This window comes from Ornithodoros turicata, chromosome 7, assembly GCF_037126465.1.
Source record: "Ornithodoros turicata isolate Travis chromosome 7, ASM3712646v1, whole genome shotgun sequence".
NCBI classification, from domain to species: domain Eukaryota; kingdom Metazoa; phylum Arthropoda; class Arachnida; order Ixodida; family Argasidae; genus Ornithodoros; species Ornithodoros turicata.
The window spans coordinates 12,391,671-12,405,458 of record NC_088207.1 but is presented as its reverse complement, the minus strand read 5'-3'; the positions used below and the strand labels follow the sequence as shown (position 1 = coordinate 12,405,458).

General features: G+C 44.9%; 1 protein-coding gene across 1 annotated transcript in view; it reads right to left on the bottom strand.

Moving 5' to 3' along the window:
* Nucleotides 1–13,788, bottom strand: part of LOC135400463 (GTPase-activating protein skywalker-like) — a 32,770-nt gene that overhangs the window by 1,521 nt on the left and 17,461 nt on the right. Inside the window, exons 5-12 of the mRNA XM_064632296.1 lie at nucleotides 11,214–11,324; nucleotides 9,989–10,082; nucleotides 9,784–9,837; nucleotides 8,406–8,512; nucleotides 8,189–8,344; nucleotides 7,748–7,831; nucleotides 7,150–7,347; nucleotides 3,115–3,341 (exon numbers count right to left, since the gene is read on the bottom strand). Of these exons, the coding sequence (XP_064488366.1) occupies nucleotides 3,115–3,341; nucleotides 7,150–7,347; nucleotides 7,748–7,831; nucleotides 8,189–8,344; nucleotides 8,406–8,512; nucleotides 9,784–9,837; nucleotides 9,989–10,082; nucleotides 11,214–11,324 (1,031 nt within the window). The remainder of the gene's footprint in view (nucleotides 1–3,114; nucleotides 3,342–7,149; nucleotides 7,348–7,747; nucleotides 7,832–8,188; nucleotides 8,345–8,405; nucleotides 8,513–9,783; nucleotides 9,838–9,988; nucleotides 10,083–11,213; nucleotides 11,325–13,788) is intronic.

The window sequence follows — 13,788 nt, the reverse complement described above, 5'->3', positions numbered from 1 at the left end:
ACTGCGCGAAGCACTCTTATGAGCGTGTGCAGAACAACCAACGCTATCCCTTACCTACGCAAACGTGATGGCGTACGACCAGGGTCGGCGATAAGGGGAGGGCGAGTAAGACGACCGCCTTAGGCTCCGCGCTTGCATAGGCCCCGCGCACGAAGCCCTCAATCAGGGATTACTTTTTCTTTAAATATCAAGTATGCACTTAATCGCGTGAAACAGGCCCCGTGATGTGCCTTTGCCTCAGGCCCCGCACACCCCTACACTCTTAGAAATGAACTTCACCGCATAGCACGCTCCTTGGCCAACCATCGCCTCGAATGATATCATTACCTGCCTTCATTTCTTGAAAACGGGGGGCGTACGCCTTTTTTGTGACAATTATGAACAGCATAAGTGTCACAAAAAGGCGTACGCCTCCCGTTTTCAACGAATCAGGGCAGATAACGATATCATTCGAGGTGATGGTTGGCTAGGAGCGTGCTATGGCGTGAAGTTCATTTTTAAGAGTGTAGCACCGGCCCTGCGTACGATATACTAAAACACTCCATTACAACCAAAGCTCGAAAAAGGAAACTTTACGAAGAGTGCGGGGCGGGGCAGGGGTGGCGGTAGGAAGGACACATTAGGGAGTTTACGGACATAAGAAGCGTTCTAAGGAAACAAGCCGAAAAAGCAATAACGAAGCTTTAAAGCCCAAGATCAGCGACGTGATGCCGGCTACTCCAAAGGAATCAGGTGCTTGGCGTACCATGTTTTCGGAACCGTTATCGCAAAGGGGGTACCTGAAATCCGCCATTAAGAATAAACCGCTTAAAAAATACAGTTGAAAATAAATCTCCAAAAATAAACAGGTTAATATCCCCGTTTAGAGATCACCGCTTAAGAATCCATCATTAAAAATGAACTGTTTCAAAATCCCCACATCATCCAGCACTGAGGCGGATTGATTGCATTCTGCGTCGGGGTTATGTTAGGTTAGTTTTCTTTAAGTTGGGGTTAGTTTGGGACAGCTTAGGCTAGTTTGGCCCTGTGAGGTTAGCAAAGTTCCTTGTTTACAGTTCACCTTGCTTTGGGCACTGCAGGCGTAATGTGGTTACGGTAATAAACCTAGAGCCTAAGCGGGACTATTTCTCTAAGCGGGTTGTCCATTTCATTCGCGGCCATACCACGTGATTGTAGCAACCGTAGGACAGACGTGGGGGGATTCTGAAACGATTTCTTTTTAACGATATATTCTTAACAGTTTTTATTTGTCGTTGTAGGAAAATTTAATACGACGTGGAACGGTCAGTACATGGACAGCGCCTCAAAACAGTATTTACAATTTATGAGCTATGAGGCTATGAGGGGCGATATATACATTGCTACACTTCATGATACAAGAGGGATATGCACTATTTACATTCGATGGAGCATGAGACGAGTGATGGGAGTGATGAGAGATGGGAGGGGTACTGTTCACGGAGGGACACCTCGGACAGACACGGAGCCCCCTTGCACCGAAAGCGAAGGGTGGAACCGCCACCGCTGCAGAAACTCGTCGCCGCCGAGTGCAAAGAGTTCTTGTTGCAAGCTATTAGACACGAGAATGCGCAATTGACGAACAAGCAGGAAAACGGGGATGTTCCGCGTAGAATCGGTAGAATGTAGGAAGGGAGTTGCCTCAGGTCAGAAGCGGGACAGAAGCCGACAGTGGCGGCTTCTGTCCTGAGGCAACTCCCTTCCTACATTCTACCGATTCGCTGGATTTCTACCCATTTATTTACACAGGGTTTTTTTTAGCAATTTTTGTGCGTTGATTTTTGAGCGTATATTGTGGGAGATTTATCTCTAACAGTGGCTGCTTGCGCGTTTACTTGTGAAAGGTTATTTTTATTGGTTTCAAACGGGATACACCCATCGCATACGACCTTCCAATCTGCTAAATCTCTTGTAATCCTTCCAATCATTCTAAACCTCCCTACTGTACCGGTGTTGCGATTAAGTAAACAAAGGAAGGTGAGCAGTATGACGCAGCAGCGATACCCACACCCGAAAAGCGTGCTATTCGCATTAGTAAGTTTTAGTACATCAGAAGGAACTCTGCGAAAACTATACGATAAGTGGTTATCAAATCGAAGCTAAGCAATGTGATGTCACGCATTTCAAATAAACCAGGCGGCTGGCTCGTTTTTGTATCTGTTATCGTGGACACCTTCTAATGTAACTGAAACTCGCTGCTACGTGGATTACCTGGAAACTGTTAGTGTAATTAAAAGTTAATCTGATGAGCTGCAGAACTGTCGAAGTGAGAGGAAGCTACATGTAGGAACCACAAGACATAGGACAATACAGCAGACCGACAGGCAGCAGACATAGCGGTAGGCGCTCCGTAGTGCGCACATGAAAAGCATGCTCTGCCGACGTCCCTCGAGATGACCATTCGCACCGCGATTCCGGGTCGGGCGTCAACAAGGTATTAGAGAGCTCCTACCCGACGCCGACCTACGTTTCGCGTTTGCTCGACGTGCCCACGTTCCCTGTGTGGTTGCGGCACTCGCAACGTGCCAAGGCTATACGTCTAACAGCACATGGCGGCCGATTTGCCGGAGCTCAGACTGATGAGTGAATGTACAGATCTGCCGCCTCGATCATGCCCTCATGCACGGTGGAAATCAACACAGCATTAGGGGATCAGCTTTAATGACCTAGACGGAGAGATAAGATGTAGAATAGCTTGTGGTACACGAAGGAAATGAATTCGGAGACAAGGAAGGACGCATGAAGAGACGTTGTCCTGTGTACGTCTGTTCCTTGTCATATCACGTACATTTTACAAACAAATTTGCCGACCGTCACGGAAAGTGTTTCGACATACAGCGGCAATGTCAGACGTTTCGGCAGCGGCAGCAAAAGTCACTAACACCCGCGACACCTGCCGTGATTATTTCTTTCCTAGACTATTTCTTGGTAAACTAAGCTATAGCGAGATAACGATAGAATGCGTAGATGCAGGCAAGCTGACAAAAGAGCTCCATAATGAAGGTGCCTGGGCAATGGGTAGATGACAGAGAAAAGTGTCTTCTGTTCATTGCTCAGGCAACATCATTATGGACTGGCAAGAGAAAGACGACTGACCCGGCTCCGACCTGTATCCTGTTCTGATTGCCGGAGAGGAAAAGTTTCGATGTATGTGGCACGTCAGTGGCCGATGCTGCTCCGACCCATGGAAAGCAACGGGCTTCTGGGGCAAAGGTGAATAAGAACGTCTCGCCCGTTCCGAAGTAGGTCTGTTTCCTTTCCTGCCATGCAGTTGAACAATATGCGCCAAAACGCTGCCGGGAGATGCATGTAAGCATTATGTGTGTCATCGGTCACTCGAAAACGCTCAAACATTGAACAACATGGGTAACCACTGGTAAAATATTTTTGTAACGTCAACTATTGCAACATGAGCGTGCACCTGTTACGTGCATCTGGTGTGCTTCACTTTCCCCTTACACTCGTTTTACACCTTAAAATGTGTGAATCAAAATGTTCATGGAGCACACCTTTTAAGGTGTATTTTGACACCCTCATGGTAATTGGGGTGTAAAAGGTGTAACGCCGAATAAAACTGCTGGGTTCGTGGCAATATGCTGGTAACTGTGTATTCACAATTACCAGCATATTGCATATAATCACATTGAGGGCCATATATGTACGCACAACAAGGTGATTAAATATGTGTGTAAACATGCACAGCCGACAAGTAGACAACCATGCATGGCATGGCAGCTGTGCATGGCAATGAAGCATGGCAGCTGTATATAGCTTTTCGTGACATTGTAGACCTTCTCATGAGCAGGCACCTCCCCCATATGCATATTCATTACTTAGAACGTTGCATTTATTGGTTTCTTCAAGGCTTTGCAGTGTTGTACCCACAAATATCTACCCCTGTAAAATGTATTACATTGTTCATCATCCGCAATTCATCAGGGTGTTTAGTCCTCCCCTACCTGTATTGTGTACGCGTTTCGAAGGGAAACACTGGCATTTTAAAGATGTTGCTAGAAAAACTCCAAATTTTAAGAACATAACCCTTTCACTAGCAAGAAGACAATTTTATCAAATGTATGCGTGGTCGCAGCCCTTCATCAGAAATGCCACATCTTCTGATGGTTCCTAGGAGATACACTGTTAGAAAAAAAGGTATAAATAAGGTATAATAATGTGCTCTTATACCTCTTTTATACCTTCTGCTTCAGATATATACCTTTGGAGGGTATAGAAGAGGTACAAATTTCCTATTTATACCTCCAACCCTTCTCAAGGGTACGAAAGAGGTATAAAGGAGGGCTAATATACCATATTTATACCTCATCACCACGCGTTTATATCCGGTACCAGGAATATATAGATCACCAGGCTATGCCTTTCACGGTATAGATGAGGCTGCTATACCTTCTGTTTCTTTATACCTTTACTTCCGCAACGTGCTGTATCACATCATTATTATTTTTTCTTGAGACGGTATCAGCTGAGTTAAACGGATATTTAATTAAGAAACACAGACATCAGTACAGTACTATCTGAATCCACATGGTTAGTTTATGGCTGTATAACATCTGTATTGCTGTAATGTTGAATCTAGATGTCCTCACCCTTAGGGTTGCGTACCAGACGAAAGCTGCTCCACAGGTTGTCAAGTCGACACCGGTATATCAGTATTTGTTGCTCTGTAAATGTCTATCTCGCGATACATCGTGATACACTCTTGATGACCGCGCGGAGCGATCCTGCTCCTCGAAAATTTTCGTTAGTTTTTAACTGCATATTTTCTTTTTTTTTACATGGGGAGTAATGTGCACGAGCTTTGCTTTCTACTTCACAACCATATGCGTTTGCGTGGGTGTTTGTAGTACGTTTGTGTGTGTATGTCAAAGACTTTTCTTCCCTCCAAAGGTGATTTTTCTAGTTTCCTCCTCTAAAAATGCCTATGCCTAGGTGTGATTTAATACCATGATGGTACTCTTGCAGACTCTCACAGGGGTATAGAGCTGTACCCCTAAAGGTATGGCATATAGCCCTTTGTTGAGGACTATTTTTTTATACCTGTAAGCGGGGTATAAAATAATACCTAAGAAGGGCTAAGTTATTGAGCAGGCGATCTATACCTCTAAAGGTATAGATTTTTCTCTGAGTGTACTACTTCAACATGGCCCCAGAAGCAATTCACAGTTACATTCATGACCGTGATATTCACGCAAAATCTATAGTCTATGTGAAAAGTGCAGTTGATAATGATCACACATTTGCTGTTGGCTGTGTTGTCGCCAAAGAATCTTCGGAGGAGGACTTACCCGTGTTCGTTGAGATTGCAGGTATATATGTTATTAACTCTGATACCATTTTTCTCATACAAACATTAACTGCAGTTGAGTATGATGAGCACTATCATGTGTTTGTTCTGTCTTGCAATGAGGAGCAAGAAATTCGTTTGAAGAAAATTCGCGTTTTAAGAAATTTAAGCACGATCTCAACAGATCTTCTAAATCTGCATACATTATCAGATGGTAGAGCTGTAAATCCACGCCATGCACTTTTGTAATGTAACTTCCCGTTCCCTGATGTTGTATATATTTACTTTTGTTCATGCGAACGAAAATAAACATACTCCCTTTATACACCCAGGCGACACACGTATCACCATATTTCACCTGAGGGTGTAGTACACCATTGTTACACCCTCAGGAACTTCCAAAACAAAGTTGTAGGGTGTGAAAGGGGTGTGATCTTTGTTAATACACCTATTTTACACATTTAAAGGTGTGAAACGATTTAGAGTGTACACTAGACACAATATACCACCGAGTTACAGTCAGCCATTATTCAGTAAAGCCATTACCAGTCAGCTATTATATAATCCGCTCTCCTAATTTCTTGAAAATATTTTTATGCCAAGCTGTTCACATCTATAGCTGTCCACTCTGTACCAGCTATATGTCGCGACAACGCCCAATGGAGAATGTTGTTCGTGCATTGAGGGTGGGGCACAGCTGTTGACACGAATCACTGTCAGTTACCAGATATACGCTGGCGGCACCCAAAAAAACCATGACAAAGGTTGTACATATACGTCTACAGGGTGTCCCAGAAAACGTGTCATTGAATTATAATAAAAAAACTACACCACCTAGGGTCATGCGGTCAATGGCATTTGTTCTTATTGGGTTTTTGCCACCTCCTCATATGAATGTCGTGTAACGTAAGTTTAATTATGTAAATTTTTGCGAGCTTAAGTCGGAAATTTGCCTAGTAAAGGTCACTTTTTTACCCCACCAATGTGAAGAGCGTGTCTAATTTAGTCAAATTAATGATAATTGCCAGGGATATTCAGGAGCTATCCCATCGGAAAAAATAGCCGAACATCATGCTCTACGGAGGTCGCACAGAATAGCGCACAATGAATTTTTCAGCGCAATCTTTGTCAGTCCGACGAAAGGAGGTTGGAAACCCAGCCCTCCCTGGCATAGCAGAAAGAGATAAAACAGGCACAGCTTATCACGTCCGACTTTCGCTGGGATAATGCTTTCCCTCTCCCAAATTTAAGAAGTGTTACTTTTTCTACTATCACTCTGTGGGCTGGCTACGGAACCTCCTTTCGAGCGACTGCGCTCAAAAAGTCATCGCGCGTTATGGTCCGGTGCCCCGAAAAGCATGATATTCGGCTATTTTTTCCGATGGGATAGCTCGTGAATATCACTGTCAATTATCACGAATTTGAGTGAATTCGGCACGCTCTTCATATTGGTGGGGTAAAAATGTGACCTTTACTTGGCAAATTTCCCAGTTCAGTTCGCAAATATTTACATAATTAAACTTGGAGTACATGACATTCACATTAGGAGGTGGCAAAAACCTAATAAGAACAAATGCTGTTGACCGCATGATTCTAGGTGGCGTAGTTTTTTATTATAATTCAATGACACGTTCTCTGGGACACCCTGTATACTTTTGGATATCGCCACACGACGAAAGTGTCACATTTCGGCTGACCACAGACGTTTCGTCATTCAATCAATTACTCGTAGCTTTCGTGCGAATGTGTCCTAGGGCTTGTAATCCTAATTTCTAGTTCTCCCGATATACATGTTCTCGTGTCTTTCCATGTTTCGAGAACAATGGTACTCGCTCGGAACTGCGCACAATATGCATTCTTTGTATTACCTCGCCCTCCGTGGTGAAGATGGCAAGAACGGTGGGTTCCCACGTTTCTACCAAAGCGTAGAAGTTGGTGAGGCTGCTGCCATGTTCGTTCGTGGAGTAAATAAGCTGGGGCTGCAGTATTGAAATACGTGGAGGAAGCCAGGTCCATAGAAATACAATCTGTTACAAACCAAATTATAGCCCAGTGAGAGTATATGCGGCGGTCATGACACAAGTATAATAGCATGCAACGAGCAGTGTTCTAAACTACAATGCGTTCTGGTCTTCTCGTGTGACAAATCCCTTGCAGGAATGGAAGCTCAATGTACCCGTGCGATTATTAGAGCAGCCCTCCTCCCCCCTTTTTTCCTGCGATTGTTTCACGGGAAACAGTAAGCGTACTACTTGATGGTAGCTTACACATAGCACCACAGCTCTTTCAGGAAAGTTGTAGGGAACGGATGGGAAGGAAACAGTTTCTATCTCTCTTACATCCACGCAGCGCAGAAAATTACAATATGTCGTAAGCGTTAGAATGCGTCAGCACACGTTCTACAACTACAAAGAAAACAATACTCACGTGTTCTTGCTCCAGAACGTCAGATGTAAAATCGGCCACGGGCAATATGCCCAACGATAACGTCCTAAGTTTGTTGTATCTCTCCTGCGTAGAAACAAAAGCACCAGGCATCAAGATTCCGGTGACACGGCTGCGCGTGTCGCTGGATATTTATTTGTGAGACATGCGAGGAATCTCCCTGACATGAACCTGCACCAAATACAACGTTGTGCTTCTGTTTTTGTCCCACTTTTCTGCTCGAGATGTGCCTAAGTGAAGTTATATACTTACTGGTGGTAGCATTAGGTTCAACTTCACTTAGGCACATCACAAGCAGAAAGGTGCAGACCTGATTTAGCCTCCGTGCACGTGCGTTAATAGTCGCACGTTGTGTCTAATGTGTGAAATTGAGATCTGTTTAGGACACACTAGTCGCAAATCTTATACGACAGGGATCAGAACCTGTTTAGGCCCTTGCAAGAATCGCACGGCAGGCCAACTTCTTTGTTCAGGGAGCCCAATAGTGGAAGAGGATCGTGATCTGCAGGGTGTAGCCCGGCTTCGTACAAACGTCTCCGCTTTCATCAAGTGTTTGTTGAGTACCTGGGCACTGAAGCCCTGCACGGTAGAGGAGGCTATCAAAAATGAAATTCCCAATGTTCCCATCGCACAGACATACCTGGATGCCGTATGCTGCCTTCAATAGGTGGTCCACATCGGCGTGCATGTTGCGGGTGTATAACACAATCCTCTCCAACACAACGCCTGGGTCTGTTTGTGCGCGGGCTGGAACAAATATGCGTTTATTACATGAGCCCTGTTAAGTTCTCAAACGTCGCCATGCCAGTACTGGTACTGGTACTGTAAGAGCACTTACAAACACATGCCATGCGTGCAGCCAAAGAGCTCCGGCTAATTTTCGCATTTAACAATGATAAAACTAGACTATACGGGGAAGTCAGCATTATATAATGATAGGGGTCTTGAATTAGCATGAGGCTACATTGTAGCCTCATGCTAATTCAAGACCCCCTCTTCAATACGCTCTTTCACTCTTACGCCCACCAATGAATTACGTCGTTACACCAATGAATTACGTCCTTTTGTGCGTCGCCGCGACCAGCCGCGACAAAAATACGTAAACCGAAACCAATTAATTACTGCAACAAATGACCCGCTTCGGTGGCAGATTTTTCTCTAGAAGGTGTGCACTGAAGGTTCCAAAAGGGGTAGTACCCATTTTAATGCCGACGGCGCCTGCTTTAGAAGTTAGCTTTCACACAAAACTCATTTGAATTTTTATTTAAATAATGAGCGCCTCCCGCTCATTCACGCGGTGCGCATCTTGTAGGCGGTATTGGACGGATACTTGTAAAAAAGAAAGTTATTCGATTGGTGCACCGGTTCGCGAATTATTTAACCCGGGGAATTAACTGAAACACCCGGTATATATATATATATATACACCTGGATATAGACGATAATTTATTTTTTTGCGCTATGCAATATCAAACACTTCGTCGTTGTACGAAGTATACGGAAACATACAGTAACCTAAGGTGGTTGACACGTCTTTCAACGTCTACTTTCACGAGTACTTTCAAAATCATTCACTCTAAGAAAAGTCTTGTAACTGGTAACCACTGGTAGTTACCACTTAGGTCAACAAAGCGTCTGATAAAGGGTGTAAAAGGGTGGTAAAATCAATTATCATATACCCCAATTGCAACAAAAAGGCGTACGGCCCCCTCGCTCAGGGAATCAGAAGCGTTAACCCTATCATTCATAGGTAGCAGGTAGGACTGTGCAACCTTTTAGGCATAACATATGCGACAACTATTACCTGCTCCGCCCTTTCTTTTCTATTTTTTCTAGGAGTTTTGTGGAGGACAAGTACGACGTGATTGATACCTTCGGGTAACCGCCAGTCACATGGTTATAACATAGCACATTACATGGGTATTACCGTTCTCTAACATGCCGTCTAAGATGCCGTCTCATAGAATGATATCATACGGCCGAGAACATCTATATGTGCACTCTCATACAACACCTACCTCTCCTCCGTCCCGGCATAAGACGTGCGAGCATGCTATCTCTGTGAAATTCGTCTGCAGAATAAAACAAATGCAGCTTAATTTTCCACGTTCACTTCACTGACGTTTATTCATAGAATGAACCCATCACATTCGGTGTGTTCACAGTAAAGCGTTCTTGCCCCGTAAGCGCCAACGAAAACTGAGTAGAATACGGATTACTTACTTGCGTGGTCCTGGATAAAGAGAGATAGAATGGCCATGGCCACTCTGTAGAATGCCCGGACCCCCTCAAGGAGAAAGCAGTCCACCGCACGGACCTTGAGCAAAACAACTCATCAGGGGGGCTTACGAAGCTGTATTGCGCTTTCACACAGTTAGCCAAATAAGCACAACATAAAAACGTCGGCAAATATCCACGCACTACATTGGAACACAAGAGCACGCAGTGTTCTTCTCTTTGTCCGCGTATTCCGCACCATGATGTATACCACGCGGTGCCAAGAGATATTTCTTCGCTGCTCATTGCCCATTTGTGTCAATTTTTGCTTAGATTTCTCGAATAGTCAGGGCAGCACATGTATATTGGTCCAATGTTGGTTGAATAACCAGGCTACTACAAAATTTAAAATGTATTGGCCTGCAGAAATAGCAGCGACCTTGCCTATAAAAATATGGTTTCGACAAGATATTGCAAGGTAACTTGCAACTGCACTGATACTGCGTCTGCCACACGTCTGTCATACTGCTATAGAGATGGTGTTTCTTAAAACGGCTTTTTCATGCCTAGAATTTGGTTTTCATAATGCGCGACATCTGAATTCGAATACTGTCTGGGTGTTTACTTCTAGGTACGTAAGAAACAACAGAACTATAGAATGCATACGTCGTAATATCAGTAATAACTCCAAGTAAATTTGTAATAACCTCACGTATATTAAAAATTAGGTTTAATGGTCACCGACTAAATATCTGGTTGGCGTACTATTAATGTTTTGACTGTTTAAGGCTGTCCTACTTTTGCGTTCTGGTTTACTGCAAAGTCTAAATTTGTTTTTAAATGTGAATTTATTTCTTAAATATTGATTGGTTGCTACAACTTTATATCAAGCAAAAGTTAGTACGGCATTTTCATGAAATAGTAGATAGCATGGGATGCTTGAAATGCAGCATATGCACGCTTAGATGCACGGAAGTACAGCACGTGACCAGATCAAACGTTTACAACGGAGACCCTGAATAGCTGCCCCAGCCTGCCAATTTTGAACGCCAAGACCGTTCCAGTCCTAAGGAGTACGGCTCATGCGCAGCGCGTGCACAAAACTAGAGGGTTGCATTCGAACCTCATGTTTTCTTCGTTTTGAGAAACGACAGGTAAAACGCAATAAGGACTTATCACACCATGCGTGTCTACGGTATGTATTGATGGACGATTCTACAACGGCACTTACAAGATGATAGAAAGGAAGGCCCCGGAAGATCCATAGTAGCCACGTGCGGAAAATCTTCTCGAGTTCGTCTTCTTTGCCAACTTTAGCCAATAGACAACCGTATGTCTTGCCCTATGGAAGAGGACGGTGGGCAATCACTGTTAGCCCGGATGCTAGCATGCTCACCGGATTCCCACCGCAGACAAACAACAGCAGGTTAGCTTAGCGGCTATATCTTGTGAAGCGGAACAAACGACTGGAAGTGGCAGACCGGAGGAAGTGACCAGAGTAAATTATAAAACGTGGACATAGTACCGTTTTCCGCCGGGCACCGTACACTATTCGTACTATCTACACTGGTATTCTAGATAGGTACATAGGAGTGCCGCTTGTGCCATCAGTCAACGGGATCGAGTCCAAAATTGCTTTTTTTATTTATATTTATTCTTGTGCCGCGAAAAAGGGTCATGAATGACGTAAAAAGGGGCATGACATGAATGACGTGGCAGGAACACATTGCAGGTACCAATATGCAACACAAATCAACACAACAACCGAACACACTAAAATGACGGGGGAACATGGAAAACAAACATTTTTCTGGAGTCACCATCTGCTTAAAATCGTGGACAGAAGCACTTTCAGAAATGACGGAGTAATGACGATTTAAATATGTGGCAGTTACATGTGCACAACTTTGAGGTTTGAGATTTGAGGTTCTGCACCGCGGAACAAGTACTAAAGGAGATGGTCGCGATGGGTAAGGGAGTGCACTAATCTAATATGCTGCTTTGAAACTGAATCCGAAGATGCATCATAGGACAAGTTTTCGATTGAGTGAACGGCTTTGGTTTGCATACGCTGCGTCAAAGCGAAGTTCGTCGCAGTAGTTGTACCCCACACTAACATACTCTAAAGTAACTTCGAATATATCAGTCCATGGTAAAGCAGTAACTTCACGCGTACCGGAGATATTGTTCGTACTATTGAATACCCCATTTGCTTTCGCTACTTTCGCAAAAGTCGTGCTCTAGACGGACAGCATGCTGTAATTTTCAGGCGCAGGCGAACACAACTGTTTGTGCCGATTATGGCATGTCCACAACGCATCGAAGAAATGAACAGAACCATCCTGTGAAGTGGGCACATCGTCTGTTCCCCCGTTATGACCATGACTCGGTCACGAAAGCGAAGGAGTTCCTACAGGCCGACAAAACGTGCCTCGAAAACTGCGTCCTGGTGGCAATCTTAATTGCATAACTTTCCCCCCACCCCCACCCCCACCCCCAGAGATACCAACCGAAGGAGATACTTAAGGTGACGATCCATCGGGCGCAACGAGATCGTTTAAACAAACGGGAGAAACGTGGCGTTTGGGTACTTGGAACTTCAACAAATATTAGTCGTGAAAATTTGTAAATTTTCAAAACGCCTCCAAACTGAGAGAATGTGAGTGTGAGTCAATTCATAAGTGGAGACGAGCACAGCAGAAAAAAAGGGGGATCCCAAGAGGCATCAATCAAGTCCATGACCATTCCTACGGAGTAGGGGATACTGCTGAAGAGGGGCACACACGCGAGCCCCGTGGACTCTGTCGCAGTAGAATACCTATAGGCGCGTCACCGCTGCCGACGGACGCAGCTCAGTGAATCCGGTTACTCTACAACACGAGACGTGGCAACATGGTCACCAGGCACCAGAGGTGCTCAGAGAACACTGTTGCCACCACTTGGCCAAGTCTGCACAGAGACCAGGGGCCTGATGCTCAACTGAACACGCCGTTCGTTATCGCAACTTTTTTTAAGATGGCGTGCTCCACGTGTCTGCCAACCGGAATGGTTTTCACGTGCCGTTGGGTGACGTCTACAGTCAAAAGTTAACGATAACACTTGCTAGGTGTCGTTCTCTACACCAGGGGCGGATCTAGGGTTTCCCCGAGGGGGGGGGGGGGTCCGCTATGGACAAGTGCCAGGTACATGCTGGGATTGGTCCATTGAACCCTATGTTCAAGTCTGGAATTGAGGGGGTCCTGACCCCTGGAACCCCCCCCCTAGATCCGCGCCTGCTCTACACCGGGATGACCTGAAGATCTCAACAACCTAGCCGAGACTCAAGCGATTCAGCTTCTAGAACATGCGTGTCAGTACCATGAGAGACTACATCTTTAACCTCAGCCACCTTATGTGAGCCAAGTAAGCATACTCTCAAACCTATTCATCCAATGAAACAATTTCGTCGAGAACCTCCCACACAGACTTCTTTGTCCCTAATGTCCCCGGGTCGCTTCACTGAGAGCCACTGGCTCCTCAATTCCGTGCATCTTTGGATGGATGTTGGATGAAAGTCTGATGTTCCGTGGTTATTAGTTCTTAAATGTAACATCGTGCCGCATGGCGTAAGTAGCGCAGGCCACGCCGTCACTACGCGTTAATGCTGTACGGTAATAGTGAGTTTTAGTGTATCATAGGGCCATCGTCCTTGCGCACGTAAGAGGTAACGTAGTTGGTTGCACGCACAACACGTAAAGGGCTTTGCGCAATGCGGAGAGCGACTACACTATCCCTTACGCACCCAAATGCGGTATCGCACGATGCAT